The sequence below is a fragment of the Anas platyrhynchos genome, chromosome 5 (assembly GCF_047663525.1).
Source record: "Anas platyrhynchos isolate ZD024472 breed Pekin duck chromosome 5, IASCAAS_PekinDuck_T2T, whole genome shotgun sequence".
NCBI classification, from domain to species: domain Eukaryota; kingdom Metazoa; phylum Chordata; class Aves; order Anseriformes; family Anatidae; genus Anas; species Anas platyrhynchos.
The window spans coordinates 58,901,204-58,925,809 of record NC_092591.1 but is presented as its reverse complement, the minus strand read 5'-3'; the positions used below and the strand labels follow the sequence as shown (position 1 = coordinate 58,925,809).

The following is a 24,606-nucleotide window of genomic DNA, read 5'->3' as shown; positions in this document are numbered from 1 at the left end:
CATTTTTCTTGAGACAAGTCTTCTGAACAAGTGGTGGGGACCTGTGCTTCATAGATACGAAATGAGCTAGCTAAATTTTTTACTCTTTTATGTGAGAATTGATAAGCAGCAATCTGAGTGGCAAAACTTTACTGTATAGTTATCATATTTTATTTCACGTTAACTTAAGAATCAAAATGTATCCTGGCAGTAAATCTTTAAAGCTTATGAAACAAAACTGGGATTATGGGGAACCTAACAGAGAATTTTATATTGCAGTTTGTAGGAAGATGTAATAGTACAACCTCAAATGAAAAATACTGAATGAAGTACCCTTGAGTTTACACAATTTCATTTCTAATAGTTTGTAGTGGTTACTGGAATGATGGTGATTGGACATATTTGGGAGATTGTGAATGCACTAACACATACAGATGTGAATTTTTCCTTTTGGCACCCTACAGGCAAATTCATTAGCCTCTTGTACCCTTCAATGTTTGCTATAGAAGCTAGTCTTTAGAATCTAACCTAATTGGAGGATTACCCTAAAGTTGCCTGGGATTTGGTGGTTATTTAAAAGTTTTATCTTTCCCATGACTTAAATTTAAGAGGTGAATAAGACCACCTCAGAAAGTCTGTGCTATGTATGGCATCACAGATCATTCAGCAGAAAGTATCGTTATCAGTGGAAGGTTCCTTGTCTCTGTCTGAGTCTTGAACCACAATCAGAGACGAATAGACAGACATTACTGCCCTTAATCAATACCTTTTAACTAATTTATAATCTAATAGTATTTAGAAACACAAACAGTGGCAAAGCTTAAACAGTCTAGGATGTAATTCTTAAGTGCTTCTTCAAGGAGAGAAGATGAGCTTCTGCACAGCTGGTATGGTAACCAAGTAACACAAGGTAAACTTCAGAAGGAGACAGTTGGCAGTAAGATCTTGTGCGTGCACGCGTGTGTGTGGGTGTCTGTCTGTAATTACACTTTAAATATAAGAGAAATGGAATACATGCTTCTGTTACTCAAAAAAAAAAAAGGAAAAATATAAACTGTGGAGATCTGGTAGAGTTTACACTTGAAATGGGTTATGCTTAAAAGAAATGCAGGGGGTTATTTTTTGGAAACATATCTGAGAGAAACTCCTTTTTTTAAACTCATTTTTTAAACTCCAGTCATGACTTGTATTTCCAACTTTTCTTCCCTGTTCTTGGTAATTCTTTCAGAACTGACTCAGTTACTGATACAACTCCTAATCAACGTGCTTACATCTGCCTGTTCAGTATATGTAACCATTTATAGCTGCAAGCCGAAATAACTACCCGTTTCCAAATTCTTCAGTAAAAAATATATTCACACAATTGTACACTGTCAGTGTTGTTTAAAGTTGTACATTATATGTACAGTCCTGTCAGAGTGAATTCAAAGTGAAATGTTTTCTCAAGTGTTCTTTTGACAGTATGATCATAAGTTATTTTTTTTTTCTAAGTCTACCTGACATAGCTAGAGGAATTGTTTTGAGGCTTTTCTCATAGCCTTAAGATGTACTAGAAATATATGGAAGGTACTTCCCGAAATCTTTTTTCTCTTGGAAATCCTAGCATTCTCCTGCTGCTATGAGGTTTTCCTTGGATACTTCAGAATTATAGGTCTTTCCAGTCTTGAGTTGGGAAAGTAAACTTGTGGTAAATCTGCGTTTATCATTGCTTTTGATTCACTTTCACTGCCTCTGTATTTAAATCTGGAAACTGCTACATCTTCAGTTATCTGTGAGGTATGTTTCTCCTGATGTCAGAACAACCATATCACTTTCCTCTTTAACATGATAACTTGTTTCCTCTTGGTGTCACGGAAGGAGAGGAAGGTGAGGGCTGTTTCCTGCCAGGTTGTCTTTCACTGGATAGTTCTGTCCACTGAACTACACAAGTCTGAGATGAATATCATTACATAGTGATGTTCTATTATTGGAAGATGAGTTAGGGTAAAGGTTATGATTGTGGCCTCAAGAAAAATGATTTAGCCCTGTAACAGATGTTCCTTATAAAAATATTAGGAAATATTTAAATTTCCCTTTGTCTAACTTGAGGAATGTGTTCTTTTCAGTTACTTCCAATCTTATAGTTTATAAACAATGATTTTTACTTCATGAACAAAAACGGTTGCCATGCATAGGCTGCTTCATTTTGTAGTGTGAAACTTAACAACTTAACTGCAGACCTTACTGCTGTGATTACAATTTTTTTTTATGACAATGTTACTCACTGTCTCTTCTATTTTGCTATGTTACATGGTTCCCTAGTGGAATATAGTGTAAAGCAGTGCTCAGCACTTAGTATATCATCTAATGTATTACCACTGATGTACAGACTGTGCTGAATTAGCTGAATACTTTGTGTTTCCATTTTGTATGCCAAGCACTGACTCTGGTCTTTGTTAAGGCTGGTTTGGCAGTCATTTGAACAGGAAAATTAACTGGGAAGAGCACACTTTGACACTTTGCTGTGTGGAACTTTAATATTAAAAGTTTGAATTTGTCAAAAGGAAATTTTGATTCTGAATTCTGAAATTTTGATTTATTTCTTCTGACATTCAGAGAAGCAGTTGCAGGACATAGAATTAGTAGAATTGGATCAAGTGTCTTCTGGCTCACAACATGTTGGGGTCATAGCATTTAAATGCATAAGGCTTATTATGAAAATAGAGTTTGGTTAGTGAATTAGAGTGTAGTCTATTTTTATACGTTTTAACAAGTAAAAGTATTTAGCTATATATTTATCATCTCTTAAAACTTGGGAATTGGAGCAGTTATATTACTCCGGTTACTCAGACTGTTTTCTCTAGTTGCTTGAAGCACATTTTTCTCTTGATGCTTTTTCCATAAAAATCTATTTCCAGAAAATTAGACTCAATTCACATATCAGTGCCTCTTTCACAATTTTAAAAACTATCATATAAGTCTGTCCCACGTGTACCATAATGTTAAATTAATAGATCACATGATCTGGATTCTGTCCTGCTCTGCTGATTTGCTGTGCCTTTTTGGGTAAGTTATTTAACCTGTTTTTACCATTATTAAAACACGGATACCTACCTACCTCACAGGGTTGTTGTGAGGCTCACTTAATGATTAAAGTGCTTTTGGCATCTGGCTAAAAGGTACTGCAGAAATGTAAAAATAAATTCTGTTCTAATACACCCTGTGATGCTGTAGGCCCAGCTGTCTGTTACTGTTTCCTCTGTCTCTTTGATTGTTTGACCAATCTTTTAGATACTGAAAGACCTGTTAATTCCTTTCATACACTTGAAAGAACTTTCACTTTACTGGTGGCGTAGGTATTTCAGTAGTTCTGCAACAAGCGTTTGACATCATTGCCTTTTTTTCCTCTAGTTTCCCTTGAGAAATCACTAGGTTGACAATCCTCTCAAGCACATTTATTAAACTGTGTTCGTATGTTTTCAACACTTAATGAATTTTTAGTTGCTCTCAGGTTAAATTGAAACTTTAATTGTCCTGAATGTTTCAGGCCAGTTCACACCACACCTTTTTACCTTTTCTGTTGGGCATATTTCATTATATCTTGGTCACTTTGAACTGTTGTTAGTAGGCACTGAAAGTTTTCTATTAAAGATTTAAAAGTCATAAGCACAAGACAGTTGTGACAAATATCCCCACATCTAGAAACAATAAATACAAAACTAGTAAGTTGCATGTAAAGTGTTTGGCTGTTAATATGTATTTTTCATCTTGCAATTTTTTTCAAGTAAGACCTGTGTTACTGCTTGTTCTAAACAAATGAAATTAGATACAATTGTTCAGATAATTTCTATTTGATATGAACATTTTGAATTTTAGATGCCTCAGTAACAGAACAGATGCTGTATGAGGGTTCAGATGGTGGGCCCAAGGCTTAGGGTTGATTGTTTTTGCATTTCATCATATGCAATACATCAGTATCTTTAATTCGTGTAACTCATGCTGGTGTGGATGCTAGTCAGAATGTATCATTTTAACATACTTGTATATGAAAAATGTAAATAAAACCATTTAGAAAAATGATTGTTTTTGTTCAAAATGTTTGTGTTTCTTCAAAGCATTTTCTTCCCGTTTTACTTTTAATCTGTTTCTGAGTTCAGAAAAAAATTATTACACTTCCAGAATGCTTCTGCTTGGGGAGAAATGGGAACTGACATCTGTCAGGATGGAGTGAATCAGAATCATAGAAAAATAGACTTAGCTGAGATTCTGTTTAGTGGTTCATTCAGTTGAAAATATTGTATATATTGCTAGTCAATTTGTGTAAATTTCTTACAGAAAACATATCCCGTATGACTCCCCTCCTGCCCCCACCTCCCCTATTTTACCACAGTTCTTATAGAACACTTCTTTTGAGAAACTGTTGTACAGGTGCTCTGTACAAACATCCATAATGCACATTCTTGACTACCTCAGTCTGAGACTTTTAATCTTTTTTTTTTACTACTGTATTATTTATGATCTTTTCTTATTCATTTGTGGACTTGTTCCATTCCTGTTAATAAATGTTGTTCTGTCTGTGTGATTATTGTAGACTTGCACTAGAAATGAAATGCAACTCCTTCCCTGTCTTTTCTGCTCAATATGTAAATACAGGCATGTACACCTTGCATAGTTGCCATGGTCCTATAATTTGTAATATCTGAAAGCTATCCACATCACTGATGTTAGTTTCAGGTGGTGTGGTACAATAGTAGTAGATTTCTAGATAATTTCTGTATTTAATCATAAAAATAACATCATGGGAAAGTATTAGGAGTTTTAATTTTAAAGTGGAAGTGATGCTTAATGAAGAGATTACTGTGAACCCTCTTCTATAGCGTGTTGCTGTTTTCACATGAATAAACATGGACTGCTTCTTGTTCTGTCGTATTCTTTCAATGAGGGGTGACAGAAACATTGGAAATGTTAGTTATATAAAACACTTGTTCACAACACCTTTGAAGTCTCACTTCCAAGTGTAACGAAGACAGTGACAACTTTCCTCATTGTGTGCCGCCTTTTGTTCCGATCATGTGCTGATCCTTCTGCTGATGTTCTGAAAGGGGGGGAGGAGTATGTGTGTGTCAGGCCAGATACAAATGCCAGCTTCTTTCCAAGGTCTGAACCTGAAAGAACCTATCGTAAATACAGAGCTTTCGTATGAATCACTTATTAGCTACAGATTGGTTATCTTCATCTGGATCGATGAAGGAGCTGTAATTTGAAGTAGCGTATCGTAATTTCTCATTCCTTTCTACATCTTTTCCAGCTTCCAGTTGTCAGCTGGTTGAGTTACTTGCTGATCTGTCTTCAGGTTTTGAGAAGCCCACTGGCTGGGAGGACACTTTCTGCTAAACCGTATCTGTTAGTGCTGCTGCATAAAACAAATCATTATTTGCTACAGGATCTCTTTGCAGATTGTGAGAAGGCTGTTGAGTCACTGCTGCAATGAAACACAGTGGCTTCTCTTAACTAGCAACTTCTGTGAAGGCAATTCTTTCATTCTGTGCGCTGTTAGTATGCCCTCTTTAAGAGTGTGCATTGTTTTTTTTCCCTGATTAGGGTATGCTTTTTCTCGATGCTGGTTCAATGTGACAAGTGTTCTACATCCAGTTTTGGAATTCCGCAGTGAAGCGTTGTGTAGTTAACACAACAAGCTTTGGCATTTTTCCTTTCTTACATAAAACAATTCAAAAGTGAGAAGAGATGATGTACATAGAATCCACTGGTACACGACTGTACCATTGTACACAAGGCATCCAGCTATTTCTTGTGGCATATATTATACATGCAGTTAGCTTCATATTAAAAGGTCTTATAAGGGATTGGAATTTGATTCATATTGGGGGTTAAAGCTGGTTTGGTAATAATAAATGCTCATAACAGATGTATGAGAGCATTTGCAGAGTTCAGTGGAACTATACTGTCAGAAATGTTTCTGTCTAAGGGTAGGCATTTTAAGTAGAAAGATGTTCTTCTCATTTAATTCATGGACAGTTTTCAGTAATAGTATTACAGAGCAGAGTCCTATTGCCTCCAGATATAAGACTTTCTAATAGAGCTTGCTTCTAACCTGAAGTATGAACATTGGATTAGGCTTTAGGTGTTTTGTCGTAAAAGCAGGTTGTTCTGAGCCACCTGACAGGGCCCATGCGCTAATATTATTTTTCACAAGTTCCAGTGAACACATTACTGATCGCACATTAAGAAATATTTCAGGTAGATCTTTCAACCAAAGGTCTTTGTAGACAGACTGCTAGGCTAAAGACTTGCACAGTTCAAACATGTTGAACTTTCTCCAAAGGGAGGAAAGCTAGATTTATTGATATGCTGAGGAGTTGTAATAATTTTAGTCATACCTTCAACCTGACTCTGTTTCAGCAAGACAGTTATAGAGCTTGCAGATGTGTACCTGTATGGGCTTTATGAATTAATTCAAACTGTTCCTCTGAATCAACCCATTTGGAAAGTTCAGTAGTGTGATGCCATCTTACCTTGTTAAACTCCTGTAACGTGACCACATGAAACTTTCTAATGCGGGCAGCTTCATCTCTTCAGATCCCCTATGGTTCACACTACCTGAATGCACAAAATGGGGAATAAGAAAGAAGCAGTGCATGAATCCGGATAGAGCAGTGACTGCACACACTTGGAACTATTAAGCCATGAGTACAGCAGAACAAACTCTTGCTGTAAACAGTCAGATACTTTTGTATTGGTTTATATAAGAGTGGACATCAAATACATTCAAAAAATACTTTTGTAATCATTCATTTGGACTAGAGAGGCAAGTTGCAAAATGGTGCCTAGTTAAGTGATTTATTTCTTTGAGTCAAGACTAACAAAAGCATCAAATTCAGATACCATGTCTTATAGAGGTGAAGGCTTTCAATTGCTTTCCAAGTGTTTAAACATTTTTTTTTTTTAAAAGAAGCTCCTCAGAGATTAAAATGGGTTACATATGCAAAAGTGAGGCAGCAGGTTTTTAGTGCGCTGTCCTGCAGATACAACATATATAGTGAAGTAAGTTTGCTGTGCTCAGGGGAGCTACATTTATACAGAAAAACAAGTATATTTTAAATGTTTGTAGTGTGACCTGGGCACACTACAACCTGGACAACCTGGCTGCAGCTGAGTCTTTGTTCCCTTTTTCCCTTAAGAAAAGGGAAGATGCTACATCAAAGAACAAAAATTCCTAAAGCTTTTTTTTCCTCATGCTCTATTTTTTTTTTTCTTCTTGGAGGAAATAAAGTGTGTAATGGTTACACTTGGTGGCATTTTACAGTGTGTATAAGGGTTCTGGTACAACTTCATATCAAGTTCTCCTTTAATTTAGGAATTTAATTTAGTGTGTAAGAAAATATGTATTAGTGTACTGCTTTTCACCCCTTCTCCCCTGAGCTGGGGAGAGCATATATACTCGATATTATTTTTCAAAATTATTTCAAATTGGCTTTGGAACTAGTAGGTGACTGGTCCTGGTTTAACATTGATACAATTCATCTCAAATCTGCTTTCAGGATATCCGAAGGGCAGGCAACAAATGTATTTGGCTTCTCTCAAATTCTGCATCCATAGAGCTTCTGCTAGGGGCTTGGTCCCTGGAATATACATGCATTATAGATGTTAATTAACTAAATGATGGGTAGGATGAAAACAAAAAAAGCATATTTAATATATAATGAGCTGAAGTAGTAAAGTCACTATTTAAAATTCATGATCATTGACTATTTTAGCATTTATGGCTAAATTAAACATGCTGTAGGCTCCATCTCTGTGGATTCCTCAGGAATCTCTCACACTATGTATGTGCACATGCAAGGTTGTGTGACCAGGTGACCTCCAGAGATCCCTTCCAGCCTAAGACATTTCTGTGATTTTCCATTACATGGTTATGTGATGAGCTTGCACAGCGCAATTCATTTTCTTTTAAAATCATGATAAATAGAAATCTGAGTGTATCAGTACAAATTGCCAACAGTTAATATACTTAGGTTTTTTAAATGTTTATAGCTAGTTGTGTAACTTAGGAAAATAATTAGTGCATAATCTTAAAGTTGAATATATTTAGCATTACAAAAAACGTCAATTTTTTGTGTTACATACAAATACTGATTGAAACATGATGCTGAGTGTGAGTGGGGGGAAAAACTAGGCTACATTTCTTGCTCTACATTTTTTTCTTAAACTCTGCAGCTGAGTATAGGTCTTCCTTTTCCCATTTTGTATCCCTCTCTGTCAAAAAAAATATTTTTGTATTTTTTCATAGAGTTAGAAGTGCATTTACTGTTTTTTTAAAAAAAAAAAAAAAAAAAAAGACTCTTGCAGCGTGCCCTTGCAATGCACCCGTCAGATGACAAAGAAGTCCCAAGAATCCTTATGAAGAAAAGCTGTCTTTGGACAGTTGAGATGTTCTTTGTATTTAAGAAGCATGCTTCTATTTACTGGGTTTGATGGGGAAGAAAGGGAGGAAGATTCCCTAAGAATGGAATAATAATTTGTATTTTTATTTACTTTTCTGACATTTTCGTGACTTTATTTAACCTATATATGCAGAACTAATCTATGAGAAACTTTTTAATATCCTAAATATTGCAGAAGAAGTCTGGTGCTCTTAACATCACATTGTGCTTGTGCATCTTCATGGATGCTGATGTGTTTGTAACGTGTACCTCTTACAAATGCAATACCACGTAGCAGCCTGTACCATGCAGTGTACAGGCTGTTGCATGAACAGTTCTGGAGTTGTTTTAAACTTTCCCTGAAATACTGCTGTGAAATCCCTGAAGTTTAGTTACTCTCTGCAGCTTGTTCTTTTGTACTGTATCAAGGATAATTAGAACATAAAATTCAGTTTATTTGTACCATGCAGGAGTTTAAGGTACAAGAAGAAACCCTTTCACTGATGTTTCTATTCTGGAATAAAGAGCAATACTAACATGAGGAGGTTTCCATCTACTGAAAGGTGGAGTGCACTTTTAATAAGACAAAAGTAACGTAAGTTGAAGATGAGCTACAGTGTTTGGGCAAAAGTTTACAGAAATTTGCTTTTGTAAAGCATTCTCCTCGAGGAATTTCAGCTTACAATTTCCTTCTCTCTTGGCTATGCTGATGGCCACCTCTCTACAGGTTTTCCATAGACAACACAGTAACAGCTGTAGTATAAGCATTATGCTTCAGAAGTCTGCCTGTATAACCCAATAGTGCTAACAAGTTCATACACAAAGAAACATTTCCTTCATACTAAATTAGCAAGCCTTGTACCTAGAGCCCTGGGCTGTTTTAATTTTGCTAGGGGAAATCCATAATTCTTGTAGGCTGGCTGTGGCTTTAGGAATTGTAAATTCTGGCTGCTTGTCAAATTGTGCTAGAAATGCTTGCTTCATGGTGATGACAATACACCAAGTAACTGAAAGAAAGTACAATTTGCTTATATTGAAGAAAATCAGGTTTCAAATAGACAGGTCTTAAATAGGGATAAATCTTCAGAAATGCAAGTAGGTACCCCTGACAACGCTAGTGGCCACTTGCGCTTACATTACAGAAGTGTACTCTAATACAGTTCCCGACTCATGACTTTTTGGTCCTGTTACCCAAAACCATGCAAAATTGTTTTAAACAGAGCAGTGTCTTTCAACTCCTCCTCCAAAAACAACCAAACAAAAGGAATTGTTTCCCTGCTAAGTGCATGTTACTTGCCTGTTGCTGCCCACCAGCCATCATTCCTCAGGGAGATGTTATCAGTGCTTGTCCACGGAAGTGCAGCACAACAGTACGTAAGTAGGATGGGCAGTATAAGGAGTTCAAAAGCTCAGAATTTCCCATGGTATTCGCCCTTGATGAAATTTCAGTGATGGCAAGCCTGAGCAGGAGACTGACTGCTCTATTTGTTGTTAAAGGTTAAAACTTCATTTCTCCACTATAAGTTGTGACTAAACACTACTTGAGTTTTGCATTTTTGTAAATTTGATTTAAGTTTAGTATTTTAAAATGTTATCCTCCACCCACACTTCTTGTGTGTTAAAAATGGATTTTAAAAGGGAAGTATCATGGAATATTAAAGTTAGTTGACAATTTAATTGAGCAGAAGTATTTTCCTTGCACTAAGAGCAGATGCAGGTAAGTTTCTCTCTTCGTAATGACACAGTTTCTGCTGTTTTTACTGCTTGTCTTCACTGTTAAAAAATCTAGTGCATAAGAAACCTCACCTATTTAAAAAAAATAAATCTTAGATACTCATCAGTTTACTGGTGTTTTCTAAATTCAGTTTTCTCATCAGAAAGATTTTATGTTTTCTCACATTTCAGAAATACTAGGAATAAGGGCAGTCTGTGTCTTTTGCATTTATAAAACAGAAAAATACGTGCGTCTCTAAATCTGGCTTTGCTGTTTTTGTCAATCATTGGTCTGAATGCAATGAAGACCGCACTAATGAGTTGTTACCTGCATGATGGGCTTTTGGCAGTCTGTCAGTTCTGCAAAAACTTGATAGTTGAAATATTTCATTGCTCTTGGAGTGTGCTTCTGTACCTCCAACGTACAGAAATCTTGATTGAATGTTAGTATGCACCAACTATTTGAATTCAGCACTGAATCTGTATTTTGTTTTTCTCCCAGGCTGGCAGAGTTGCTAAAAACTCTGTAGATTATGGTTTTTCACTTGTGTGAGCAGAGTTTTCTCTACAAAATATGTTCAAGGACAACTTGCTCAAGTGCTGGCTGAATCAGTGTATCAGAGATTTCATAGTAATCCTTTGCCATGTGCTCAAATCTTCAGGCTGGATTTTGGAGGATGCTGAATTGTTATGATGACGTACACCAAAATGAGTGCAAGCACCATCTTCCTCCAACACGAGGCTAAGGTTAGAGTGAGGGGAAATTCACCTCTTCTTTAGAACCCTGTCTGTCTTGCTGTGAGCTGTATCTTCTCAATCTGGGTAGTCTACATTATGTTTTAGGAGCAGTGCTCTGTTTTTTACTAAACCAAATCTTTTCTGCCAGCAATACAATGATTGGTAAAGCTACTATGTTAATTACATGTTATTTCTACAGATGGTGGTGGTTTGGTGTTCTTGGGCGCTTGATGTGCTTAGATCAGATCAGATGCTCCTCTCGGCATCCTGGCTTAACTGGCCAAATAAAACAAAGGACAACTACCAAACTACCATAATTCTGTATAAGGTCCGCATCTGTGCAGCAAATCGGATGCAAGAAATCAGCTGAGATTGTACATGCTGGTTGTAAATTCAGTTTTTGAAACCTGCAGACATTCTGCATTCTCTAATGTGCATCCTATTCTGTACTTTGCTGCCCAGTCTTTGTCCAACACCACTGTGTTAGAAGTTAAAGCAGAGTCCTCAGGGACTAGATCATATTTACCAGGTGTTTGTCTACTAAAGAAGCTGTTTTTGTTTTGTTTTCCATAAAAGAGCTGAGAACTGCTTATTCTGGGTTTCTGAATTACCAATTATAGCAATAAACAAAACAAAAAACTCAATTTGAGGAACAGGAGAAGGAATAACAACCTGGCTGGGTCTCTCCTGTCTCTTACAGCAGCTTCCTAGACTGATTCTACATGAACATCATCACTTCTTGGTTCCAGGGTGTAGGAGCAAACTAATTTTTAACTGTGACAAGCAATGGAAGAAATAAGTTGATTAATATCAAATAGTTTGTTCCTGAAAAGGAACTTTAGTTATTCAGAGTGCTCTCTGGCAAGAGGGAGAGAACTACCAGCTGTATTTCTTTGGGCTGTGCAGGTGTATGTAAAAGCACCTCCCTTCCTCGTCAGTAAGCAGGTGTTTCTTTCTAGCTTAGGGGTCAGGACTAACCTTTCTTTGGCAAGTCTATGCATTAATCTGTGCAAGTACTCATTTCAGATCCCTATTGGATCAAGGCACTGAAGTATTCTTTAAGATAAATAATGCAATATTTGTGTGTGTTTTGGTGTTACATAGCCTTACTTTCAAAATGTGATAGTTGTCTTTTAAAAGTTGGCTTGCAGTCACATGCTTTCAGATAACCTCTGAAGTCTTTCAGTTCCCATCAACAAAAATCTCATATATCATTGCAGCTGGTTACGTATGTGTTTTAAGTGGGTTCATAAAAATATGCATCAATACTCGTGCCTCTTTGTCAAATAGATTTAGGCAGTATTTGTTTACAGGCAGACTACAGATTACATCATTTAATCTTGTCATCAACTTTGAATTTGAAATACCTTCCACTTCATTTTATTCGTTCTTGTGTAGGTAGCTTATTCAGCTTGAGCAGGTGACCCTGCCTTCTGGTATTTGTTCTCTGAGTTTGAGATGTGGAAAGATGGGAGGAGACTGGGACAGTGGTGGGAAGGCAGTTGTATTTCATCTGCCTTGCTAGGCCACGTGGGCTGTGTGTTTCTATAGGGCTTTTGTAATGGGCTTTTGTATTTCATCTTTTCATAAGACATGAAATAAACTAAATGCACCTACCAGCTGTGGGTGAAATAGACATTAGAACGTGACATTCTTATTTTATCGAAACTGGAAGTTAGAGCAGTGCTTCCCTCTGTTTATCTGATACTGATGAATTTCAAGTAGGAATAATGCAATGAATTCATAAAGACGGAAGAAAATCCCTCACATGAGGTGTGAGTTATTTTGCGTTTACCTGTAAAATTAAAGACTTCAGGCTAAAGGTCTAAAAAAAAAAAAAAAACAACAAGGTAATCTTACAGTAGAAATGTCACCTTGTATTTGTAAAGAGTGGGGGAATGTGTAATCTCTATTTTTATTTTTCTATTTGAGTTTTTCCTCTATGTATTCAATTACTCCTGTAAGGTAGCTTAGTAAGTCAATCTAAGCATTAAGTTCAGCTCTCGCAGATATGCATAATTTTTTTCTCTTTATCCTGTTTAATGAATAGTGTGACTCTTCCCATGGGCAGAAGCCTGCCAGGCTTAGCTTTAACCATTGAAGTCATCAAGTTGAAGTTTAAAAGAGGAAGAAGGGGAAGCTGCTTGAAAAACTTTAATCACACTGTGTTTAAGTGGAAAGAAAGCATAGGATTTAAATATTCTAGGGAAGTGTTTTTTATGCACTAAGTAGTATGATAAGCTGTCATAGTGAATAATTACACTCAAATATTTTAGAAACAGAGGTCGCAGAATAGTTGTGCAAAGTCGGTCCACTTGGATCCAAGAAGATTCCCATCGTTCCTGGGGTTTTATATTAGGCAGTTTGTGATCAATCCAAGTAGATACTGAGGAGACACTGCAGTAAAACTCGTATGTTGAAAGAAACCATTAGTTCTTAGCATTGAATGCTACTTCTGTAGTTAATTTTGTCTCTTACCAAAAGACAAAAGTGTGGGCATTGACTTTTCCAATATGGTCATTCCTTTTTTAACATCGTAGAGGAGACCATCCATTAACTATGACCGAGAATATGCAAACTCGTAGGGAACAGAGAAATTTCTTTTTTTTTCTAACAGACATACAAAGGATTTTGACAGGGGCAGCTGCCTGTATTAGAAAAATGCAGTAATTCCCTGTGCTTTAATTGGAATATTACATTGCTGTAGAACAAAAATAGCTCGGTCATCAGGTTAATCTTACATTTCTGAGGCTAATAATTTCCCACTTTATTAAATGAAAAAAAAATGTTGCTGCACGATTTCTTAGGAAATCCATGGGAAAGCCAGGGTTTAAACCCACATCCCTTCCTTACAACATTTTTGCAGTGTTGCAGCTCAAGTGTAGTTGGTGTGGTTTTAATAAGGTTGTAGTGTAACATGGTGCACGTCTTGTCAGCTCCAAATTCAGAAGATGAATGCAACAATGCAGCCAAGATGCTGAGAATTACTTGGGCATGAGCGTTATTCTCCACTATTAACTTTATCGTATCTGATTCTTATTTTCCTGTGACAAGACAGCTGTCTTCTGTGGTCAAGCAGAGCCCCTAGGCATCTGTGGAGGCCTGTGGGCAATCTACTGGTTTTAACAACATTAGTCTCTGGGCCATTTTTGCAACGAATAATTGGAAAATTGCTCTCTCTGTTCCAACTGTGGAGACAAAACATTAAGAACAATTTGTCCTCTGCTGACAGGCCAAGCCAGTCCTGCACTAGCATCGTAACTGTAAGAAGATTATGTTGTATTACAATTACATTTTCTAGTACCACTCTCCTGCTTGAGAATCTTCCGTTCCTTTTCCTTGGATTGTCTTCGATTTGAGGAAGGCCTTTTTTAGACTGCTTTCACTCTAAAAAATTAGAGGAATTGATGCATGGTCTCTGAATGAATTTGGCCACTTCAATAGGGCAGTAGTCCTTTTGGGTCCTAAACATTGATAATTTTGACTACTAACCCTTCTTTCGGTTTGTGTAGACACTATTTAAGGTAACTTTTTTCCCCTTCTGTATGTATTGTTTTTTTAAGTACATATCCCAAAATCTCTTTTAAAAAAGTAAGGAATTCCAGCTTTTTCAGTTGTTTCATGAACGTATCTTAGATGGATGACTATTGAAACTTTCCATACAAAAATTTGGATTATCTGGTAACTTCATTCTACAAAAAAAAAAGTCATAAATTACAGTATGAAATTATTATAGTTGTCAAAACTGTCGTTTTCTGTGTTTTTTTAAACGCAAGTGTATTTGAAAATAATGCATTAGAACTGCTTGTAGGCATGCAGTGAGCATAATAAGTCATCAAAGTACAGTCCTACCAGGGATCTTATTGCCACCCAAAATGTCCCTTTTTTCCCCAATTGTATCATCAAATTACATTTTAAAAAACTCATTTTCTTACTCAGATATTTTGAGGACACCAAAATCAAATATGGAGCAATTATTTTTTAATGAGGTGCATTATTGTCACAAACACTTAACTTCCAATAGTAGTCAAAAGCAACTAGCTGATCTTAAATCAAGAGTCTGAAGGTAGATCTCAAGAGCTTTAAAGTGTGAGGTCTGTGTGATGAAACAAGTGGCTTTTAATTTTATTTCTACCAGGTAGTGATGTCTCAGGTACCTCTTAAGATAAGTTATCTGTCACAGCAGTCTGATCCTGTATTGTTTTTAAGGTCTCAGTATCACAGGGAGTTTTGGGTTACTGGGTTAGTGCATTGCTAATGATGGCAGACTGCCGTTTGGCATCCTTGAGTAGGATGCCTGTAATATCAATAAACTAACTGAAAAAAAAAAAAGTGTTAGAGGAATGTGGATGTCCAGTTCAATTGTCAGTGCTGAGAGACTGCTCATCATGTGTGGTTGAGGTGAGATGATGAGTGTAATTTATCCAAGCTTACAGATTGGGCATCTCAACCTCATTGAGTTGGGCTGTGTCTTGGTTTTATGCTTACATCTTAATTTAACTGTTTAACATCAGTGATCTGCTCAAAAGCTAAGACATCAGGTCCTTACCTTGCAGCATTTTGTCATGTTAATGGGTTAGCCATGGCTGCTGTTTGATTTTGAGTCCTGTAAATTTGTTTCTCTGACAGTGAAATCAATGTAAAATTAATACTAGGTGAACAAAGACCCATTGCTTTATGAAATAGCACGTTTCATAATAATTGCAAAGGGTAGCTGTAGATTTGTTAGCCATCTGAAAACGCTTCCTATTGCTGTTGTAAAATACAAAAGACATGGAGAAATAGAAATGAGATGTAGAAGTGAATTAAAGTATGTAGGAAGAGCCGAAGTGCCTAAGTCAGGATGGAAGCGAGGCAGCTTACAGGACTGTGAATGTGTGGTGATGTTCTCTACTGTTGCTTAGAGTGAGTATGAAATTAAAGAGGAAATTATAAGCCCCAGAGCATGTTTAAAATTGACTTTTTATTTAAAAAAATAGTAACAAAAAAAAATACAGACAGTCTAGGTATGAAGATGACTATGGCTAGAAAGGAATAGATAATGGGGAGGATGTTTAGCATTTGTGAACTACTTCATACAGATAATAATTTGATAGTTGGCAAATTTCCTACATAAAATGTCTATTGGTTGAAAAATACCATTTATAAAAATGAGTTGTATTATAAGATGGAGACCAAACTAGCAGAGAATACAGGATTGCCTCACAGTGGTTGGAAAAATCTTGGGAGTGGGTTGTTCACACTTGCTCTTACTCTTAAATGAAGAAAGTGCCTCGCTGCGGGACCACGATGCCAGTATGCTTTGTAAGGAATAGAGGCAGATCCTGTTCCTAAAGATTTGTCTGTATATGGAAATTCAATTGCACTAAGCTGTGAACTAAAGCAGACTATCTGTTTAGAGATAGTCAAAAGCTGCCTGGGCATGGTGTTGGGCAGTCTGCTCTGGGTGGCCCTGCCCGAGCAAGGCGGGTTGGACCAAATGACCTCCAGCTGTTCCTTTCGACATCAACCATGCTGCAGTTCCACGAGTTTTCTGCTCACAGATAGGGAATTAGGCTTTCCAAGTCTTTAGTCTTACATTTTTTATTACTGTTTTACAGTTAGCTGGTAATGTGGAGGTCTGTCTAGGTTGATGCCTTTGAGAGGAAAAAGGGTTTCCTCTGACGGGCTTGCATGTACTTTGGCTAAATTGCTCCTGAAGGCTATTAAAGCTTTTGGGATCACGAGGGTATAATGTCAAATTTCTTGTAATTAGTGAGTGAAAAACAACCTTGCCTATTCCTAGCTATCCATCCACCTCTCTAGCTCTGCCACTGTCCTCTCCCGGTCTCCTATTGCAATTTAGTTCCCTGAGGAAAACTGGTGTCATTCATTTACTGATGGTCACTTCTCTGCTAGACAGGGCCTTCCTTTGCTATTTTTCCTGTCTTTAACAGAAAATGGTAACGTGGCCCTGAATTTTGCTATTGAAGGTCAACATCTTCACTAGCTGCCCGTTGTCGTCTTACCTAAGATATTAACTGGTAATTGGACTTTAAGAATTATGGGGCTTGTTCAGTGGCTTAAGCCACATTCTTAATTACTGTAATGTTGATTTATTCTTAAATACTATGAGAAAATTCAACATATATCTAAATATAAAAACATACATGATAGCTTATGATAGTTCACTATTTTGGTAATCAAACACGTACAATTCATAAAAGATGGTTGTGATCAGGAAACAGACTGCAAAATGGTGCTTTTTTGCTCTATGTTGTAGCCATCGATACGGCAGCTGTGGTGGCATCATGTCAGGAGACAGGCCTTCAAAAGTTGACATATGTAGTAGAGACAACTCTTAGATTTTGCTATAGTGCCATGGTTATGGAAACTCTAGAAATAGGACGTATAGTAGTAGATGAAGACACTTCACGTAGAATCATTTTAAGGAGCTTTTAGAATTGCATTTTAGGACAGACTTTCAAATTGAGGCACAACCACGTAAATGTGAGAAGTAACACTACATTGGATGAAAATACTTTGCAAGTCATCTTACTACATTTTTGAATAAATGAGTTTTTGAATACTCTGTGTACTGTATCTCTTCTCTGCAGTCTTTACTAACAACAAGAAAAAAGCTGTATTTTCATAAGGAATATTAACGCTCCTGATGAAAGTGCAGAAATACGGATTTTTTCAGTACATCTGATATAAATTGTAGCACAACTGTGCATTACAGAAATTACATCTGCAATTGTGTGCTGATGGTTTTTAATAAAGGAGGTCATTGGCTTAGCCTTGGAATGCCTTGCAGAAAGGAAGTGTGTGCTTTGTTCAGCATACATAAAAATAACTCTGATGTTACTGTCTGGGCAGTTATAATCCAGCCTCCTTGGGTTAATGTCCCCATGTGAGTGTGGTGTTACCCCTGTGTGACTCTTTACTTGTCCTGCTGACACGCTTACAGCATTTCACCTGCATTTCATGCACTCGGACAGAGCTGGGTTTGCCATTTGCTAGGGTAACTGCTGGTATTTGACATGAAAATGTTTGTTGTGTGACGTGTTCTCGCAGTTAGCCCCCAGATTTGCTCTTCCACTGACTGGAAGTGTCAGCAAGCAACAAAAGACAATGTGTGGAAGATTGCAGCGTGTTACACTCTCTCCATCCTTTCAGAGATTGTTTCCTTGAGCCACTCTGAGAAGTGTGAACTGCAGTAGTCCCAGCAGTATTTACTCGGCAAATAAAGTGAGAACATCTCTCCCGCCAACTCGAACCTGTGTTTCGGAAACAGGTACAAAGGTACCTGATATAAAATATCTGAATGTATTTTGTTAATCCTACACTTTGATACTAGTAAAGACACTAATTGTATCCCACCAGGCTTGACAGTATGTAGAAGGTTATTTAAAAGAAAAAAAATCGTGCCTTAACAATCAAGGCATTTAAAAAAATAATAATGCTGCTGACACATGTGGATTCGGTTGTGTTGAATTTGGTATAGGCTGCTTTTCTCTCAAAATGGAACTTTTTAATTATATAATAACCTGTCATTCTAACTGTGTGAATTAATATAGGCCTTTAACAGTGAGCTCCAGTTAATAAACAGAGGAAGGCTTCCCATATGTACATGTATGCTCTGGCTGTAATTTTGTGCACTGAAGCATAGGGTGTGTGTGTGTTCCTAAAAGAAACAAACATTAAAGATGTTGTTATTATTTATAATGAAACCAGATTTCAGGAAATAGTTTTTAAAATAGCAGTCACTATGAGGGAAGTCCCCTGGAAGTTAATGCTGGTGCTGCTGTGGTGTTCTCTCCTCACCAGCTCATGCACTCTGCTGGCTGCACCCAGATGTGTTCTTCAGGCCACTCTTCCAAAAAAGTTGCTAAAGCCACGGTAGAGCAGTGCCTGGGAGGTGGGTAAGGCAGAGGGCAAGAGTGTTATTCCTCACGGAGGTGCAGCAGCATTGGATTCAGCTGGAGACCACGAGTAAGGGACATCAGATTTTATTTTTATTACCTACTTGGAGAGAGGGTTGGGCTTTAGGAGTAGCTGAGGCCTCTAAAAAAATGAGCCATGGCAGAAGAAGCCATGCTGATCCATAAGGGCAATGTACTAACTTTACTTACGCATGCTGATCCTTAAGGACCATGTACTAACTTTACTTACAAGCTTGATTGAAACAAAGTGAAGTGCAGTGTAACTTATGGATTAAAATTTGCCCTTGAATGTTTATGAAGTTCATTACTGGGAAGTATGTAGTGTATTCTGGGGAGCAATTTTACCCTATTATTAAGAATTTGTCTGGTACAAAGCTGATACAGTGGTGACTTAACCTTCCTATTGGATCATCAAATTTAAAAAGACTTTTTTAGCAAATAGTTGGAATTCCTTATTGTCACAGGCAGAGGAAGGCAAACTCTGATGTGTTTTACTACAGGAGCATCAGATTATAGCCAGACTATATCTTTTTATAGTCTTCAGGGATGTAAGGGGGATATTCTTATAGATAATAACTTTACCCTAGAATGTTGATATTCCTAAACTCATTCTGTAGTTGATGGACTCATGAGGGACCTTTGTGAGGGTATCACCTACCTTTTGGATTAAAATAATACTGGAGAGGAACAGAACATGAACATAGGCAGCGTTAGAAATCCGAGGACAATCTGTTGTAAAGATATATGGCTCTTTTTGTTCTGTTTTTACTAAAGAACAAAAATACAACATTCATGTTAATCCTTTAACGCTTCTCTGTATTTGATCACAGCCTGTTCCTGTGTCTGTAATAGGAAAAAACGAGAAAAGTAGTAGTCATGGTAGTGGGTCCTGGAGGCAGCATCCCCTTTATGGTGCTCTGCCTGCCCCGTCACTGAGGTGTCCCTGTGCCGGGGCAGCCAGGATGCTTGCCTGTGAGCCAAGAAATGCAAACAAATTCCAGCAGGAGAAATCGCTGCTCTTCCCTCTGGCTTTGAAAACCCAAGTGAGCGACACCTAGCAAGCACTGGCAAGTGCTGCTTCTCTCTCTCTCTCTCTCTCTCTCTCTCTCTCTCTCTCTCTCCTCAATCTATCTTCAACCTCATAACTTCACTGGTACCAAGATTTCACTAACAATTAGATGTTGGAAGTGGGTAACAACTACGTAACACTGGCGTAAGTCCAAAAAGTCCAAGTGTGGACAGCAGCTTTTCATGTATTTGGTAATTCATGTAGAAAATACTTTGTTCTTTGAGTTATAACACATGCAAATAAAGAGAATTATTTTTTCTTAGCAAAAATATTTTAATTTTAAAGGTCTTGAGGTGCAAATCAGTTCATTGGAAGCACATGTAAGCTAATTGGTATTTCTCATGCTCTGTCTTTTGGTGGTGCTCGGTGACGGTACTGCCATGCTAATAAAATCGCTTTGGTAAACCATTGAGTGGGATTGCTCCACACTTACCTGATGTCATAAAATTACTGAGATCAGTCTGGGTCATTTATGTGGGGTTGTTGGTGGGCACTGGCTGGTAAAGGAAGGGAGATAGGCAGGAAGGCAGCATCCTCGCCTTGCCACCTGCAGCTGGGAGTTCTCCCTGGCAGAGTAGCTCGCAGCAGGCATGCAAAAGGTTTTTTCAGAGCTAGACTGAAGGGTAGGCTGTTTTGTCCTGTGTATTTGCGGCTTTTTAATTTAAGCGTATACAAGTTCTTTTCACCTTCCGTGCCTTTGTCAGTGACAAAGCCATGGAATAACTTTCAATAAAAAGTCAGTTTATTCTTTTTACTGGGGAATTATTCCTTTAAAAAAAAAAAAAAGTTTCTGTTCCTCCTATTGAGGATTTTGATTGGTAAAGGAAGGGGGAAAACGTGCAGGCAGCTTCGCACTGTGCTAGGCATGCAAAACAAAATCTGTTCTTTTCCATGAGGTGGCCAAGGACAAAAGGAGCGTGCAGGGGGTGGGACACGCTGATGAGAGCTCTTGCTCCTTACTGAGCTGAATCCTTTTTGTCATATTTTAAGACATGCTGGAGAACCTGACGTGCTACTGACCGTCAAAAATGGATTAAGTGAAAATGGGAGGTGTCTTTTTTTTTTTGACTTTGCAGTGGAGGAGGAATTTCAAATACTAGCAGTTTTCCTTCAACTGAAGATAGTGTGGGGTCTGCCTCCTTCACTTGTGTCCACAGAAGTCTTCTGCCTAAGCAGTTATAGAAGTACCGTAGTTGCTGGTTAGAGCCTGAAAAGCTGTGCTGCTCTCACCAGGAGCTGCGAGGAAGCAGAAATGGGGCCTGGGCCCGCCCCTCCACCTGACTCCTTCGAGCCGTCTTGTTGCAGAGCACTGTCATTTCTGCAGCCGGTCATTCCTATGGGCAGCTGTCTCCTAACCCAATAGCTTTTAGAAAAAGTGTGTGAAAGCTGTGTGTTCAGTACGTGAGGTGACCAGGCCCAACTCCTGCGAAACTCCTGGGGTTTTGTCAAATCACTCAAACCTGGGCCTGGTGCTGCTCCAGCTTGGAGGCACTGCTGGCTTGAGGTTCTACTTTGCAGTGCATGCCTATGACATCTACCTGCAAAATTCACTTGAATTCCTGCATTTTTAATTGCTCAGGTTAGTGAGAGAGAGAAATGGGGATCCTGTTTTTGAAGGGCCTGGAGGCCGGGGTGTCAGCGAGAGCCGAGAGGCTGAGGGAAGGGAGCCAGGAAGGGTCGTGGTACGGTGAAGGTCGACCGTAGGCCTCCTGCGGAGTAGTTGGTGTTTCCTAAAGCTCCCATTAAAAATTCACTCAGGCTTTAAAAAGAGAACAATGTAAAATGATGTAATTGCTGGGTTAATCCCCGTGTGCTGCCTGGGGAGAAGAAGAGGCTGGCCGAGCCTCCCGCTTCCCAGTGAAGTAACAGCTGTGAACCCCCTCAACAAAGGGCAATGAGATTTAAATGGGGGTTTTGATACTTAAAAAACTGCAGTGCAACATAGCAAATTTCATTAAAGACCACTTTGGGGTCTTGTGGAGGGCAGCACCAGGGCTGGCTGGGGTGGCACGTGTTGAAAAAGAGGTTCTCTGGAGCGTGTGTTATTCTCTTATTCAGCATCGGCCTGCTAAGTCAAAGCTTACTTTGAGAAATAAATGTCAAAATATAAAGCATGGCAAAAGAAACATGTTACATGTTTGTAAATATGGTATTTGGGGTTTGCTGAATCCTGATACAGAGACTTTGGTACCTAAGTCAATAGATAAGCTCTTAAGACAACAAAGTTCCTCAAAGTAAGAGGAAAGTGTGGGTGTCCAAACCAGAGTATAAGGAAGTAACTTTGCCTACTGAGACTGTGTTTTTGGCCCTAATGGAAGTAAAAAAAAAATAAATAATAAAAATTTTTGAAAAAGCTAAACTGGGTATATGTTTTTTATATGTTTAATTGTATCATTGAAGCATTATGTGAAGTTGGAATGTAGTTAGCTTAGTTAGCCAAACTGGAATGTTTAATACTGTATGCAAAATATATTCCTACTATTCTAAAATAGTTTAAGTGATTTGTTCTTTTCTGCTTCCCTGTAGATTAAAGCAAAAAATTATGACAAAGTGGAAAAGGTGAGTCCTATCAATATATGCAATATTTATAGCAAGAAAAAAATATCTGATTCTACTAACTGAGATTGAAAATAATTGTATCTGTCTTTGAATGAGCTATTCAAAAACACAGGAAATATCACTAAAGTAATTCTGTTGTTGCTACCAAACTAATCAGTGAAGTGAGCAGAGCAATTTCTCTGTTCAGTTCTTTCCAATTTCCTTGCATAGCATGAAGGTATTTTTGTCAAAAGAATTAGTAATTTATTCTTTCTTATAAATTTTAGTCATAATTATTAAAATTATTTTATTTCATACTGTATAGCATTAAAAGTAGAAACTTAATTCTGTATTGGAATCCTGATCACATCTTCTTGACATATTAAACAGTTATTTCAGCGATGCCTTATGAAGGTTTTACACATTGATTTATGGAAATGTTACCTTTCCTATGTACGAGAAACCAAGGGGAAGCTACCTAGCTACAAGTAAGTTAACAGAGTTACTCTGAATTATTCTAGTTTGATAATAACTCTCTTCTCGATTTTTGACTAAGGGGTGGGAAAGGACACGAATCTCACACCTGCTTGAGAACCTTATAGCAGAGTGGTTTTGGGGTGGTGGTGGTAATAATATATAATTTGCATTTTGCAAGCATTTTCTTTAAAGTTTCTGTAATTAAGCTTGCTGGTTAAAATTTCTTCCTCCGTCTGGGTCCGTATGAAGAGGTGAGACAGCAGCAGGGGACCATCTGGAGCACCCATGCTGTTTCCCTGCAAATGAGATTGGTGCTTAAGCTAATCTGAAATACGCTTCCTTCTCAGAAAGGTCTTTTGCTATTCTCCCCCTTAGTGCCCTGTTTAGTCTTCACAAAATTCAAAATCAATTCCAGTTGAGGTACTATTTTTGAGTAGTTAATAATAAATCAGTAATTAGAATAAGTTTGGGAAGGCCTACAAAGCATAGAAAATCAGGGTGTCAACATCTTTGGGGCATGCTAGTTTTCATCTCTTTTCATTTACTATGTTTTGCTTGCTTATAGTCCTCTGGACTAAGTTCAGTCCTTCTTCCTGCTTGAAGTTTCAAAAATAGTCTTTCAGTCTCTATAAACTGTTTCTTTCCCAGCCCGTTATAATTTCTGTGTACTTCAACCATCAAGACAGTCACTGATGCATAAATGAAAAAATGCAGATTTTTGATTTTTAAATATTATTAAAAAAAAAAAATCTAAAAGTATTTTCCTCTTCCCATCCCTTATCTTTATGTCATTTAACTTTCCTCTATTTTTCCCTTTACCGTGGACAAAAAAAGTAGTGAGGTAGTGACAAGCTTCTAAGGAAAGGAAACTGGGAGAAAAGTGAGACAGCGTAAAAGCTATTTTCATTGAAAATTGAGCAAGTGGAAAAATTCTGTGAACATTTTTAAAATTTTGAGAGAATCACTCTGGGTTAGGGGGTGGAAGATTATATGAAAGATTTTGTCCATTTTCCACACAGTGGAATTACTCCAAATTTTCCCGTCCTTTTGATGTTCTTAGAGAATTACAAGGGTCAAGAATTTCTGAGAGAAAAAGGAAACAACAGGTTGTCAGCAAGGAACATTTAGAGAGCATTTGGTTTCTATCTTTTCAACTCAGAGTGCACTTCATATGCATGGATTTCCACATACTTGAGAAAGGGGGTTCTTAGGAGCGATTAGTATACAATATTGCCACCAATAAATGTAAACAATTTTCTCTTAAAAATAAACCTAAATGCAGAATTTAAAAATATCCGAATGCAAATTTTTTACTCTCAACTATTGGTTGATGCTTTTCATTCCTCAACGTTTGCTGAATTTGCTGCACAAAAAAATGCTCTTAAATAAAGATTTTTCTAAAATACTAAAAAGTTGCTCTATGGTCTTTGTGGTTTGTTCTTTTCCTCAGAGAAAAAATGGCTCAGGCATATGATTTTGCTCTGGATAAGATTGGCATGGAAATCATGTCATATCAGGTATGTTTTTCTATGAAAACACATTTAATTTCTAACTTTATATCAAGTACAATTAAACATTAATTTCATTATATTTAATATTTTTTCTTGCATAGATCTGGGTGGATTACATCAATTTTTTGAAGGGCGTGTAAGTACCTTAAAAGAATTTATTTTAAGTTCGGTTAAAGTAATGTTGATGTTCGTACTGGTGATGGTCTGTAACAGCTGACATTGATCTCTCTCCCCAC

At 37.5% G+C, this 24,606-nt stretch overlaps 1 protein-coding gene across 2 annotated transcripts in view; it reads left to right on the top strand.

Annotated features, from left to right (window-relative positions):
* Window positions 1-24,606, top strand: part of CSTF3 (cleavage stimulation factor subunit 3) — a 49,506-nt gene that overhangs the window by 10,179 nt on the left and 14,721 nt on the right. Inside the window, exons 1-5 of one of the 2 annotated variants that reach the window (XM_072039229.1) lie at window positions 8,828-21,423; window positions 22,371-22,403; window positions 22,773-22,870; window positions 24,310-24,376; window positions 24,472-24,506. In XM_072039229.1, the coding sequence (XP_071895330.1) occupies window positions 22,791-22,870; window positions 24,310-24,376; window positions 24,472-24,506 (182 nt within the window). In that variant the 5' untranslated portion in view covers window positions 8,828-21,423; window positions 22,371-22,403; window positions 22,773-22,790. Of the gene's footprint in view, window positions 1-8,827; window positions 21,424-22,370; window positions 22,404-22,772; window positions 22,871-24,309; window positions 24,377-24,471; window positions 24,507-24,606 lie in introns of those variants that run through there. The other variant, XM_027459557.3, reaches the window with a different exon arrangement.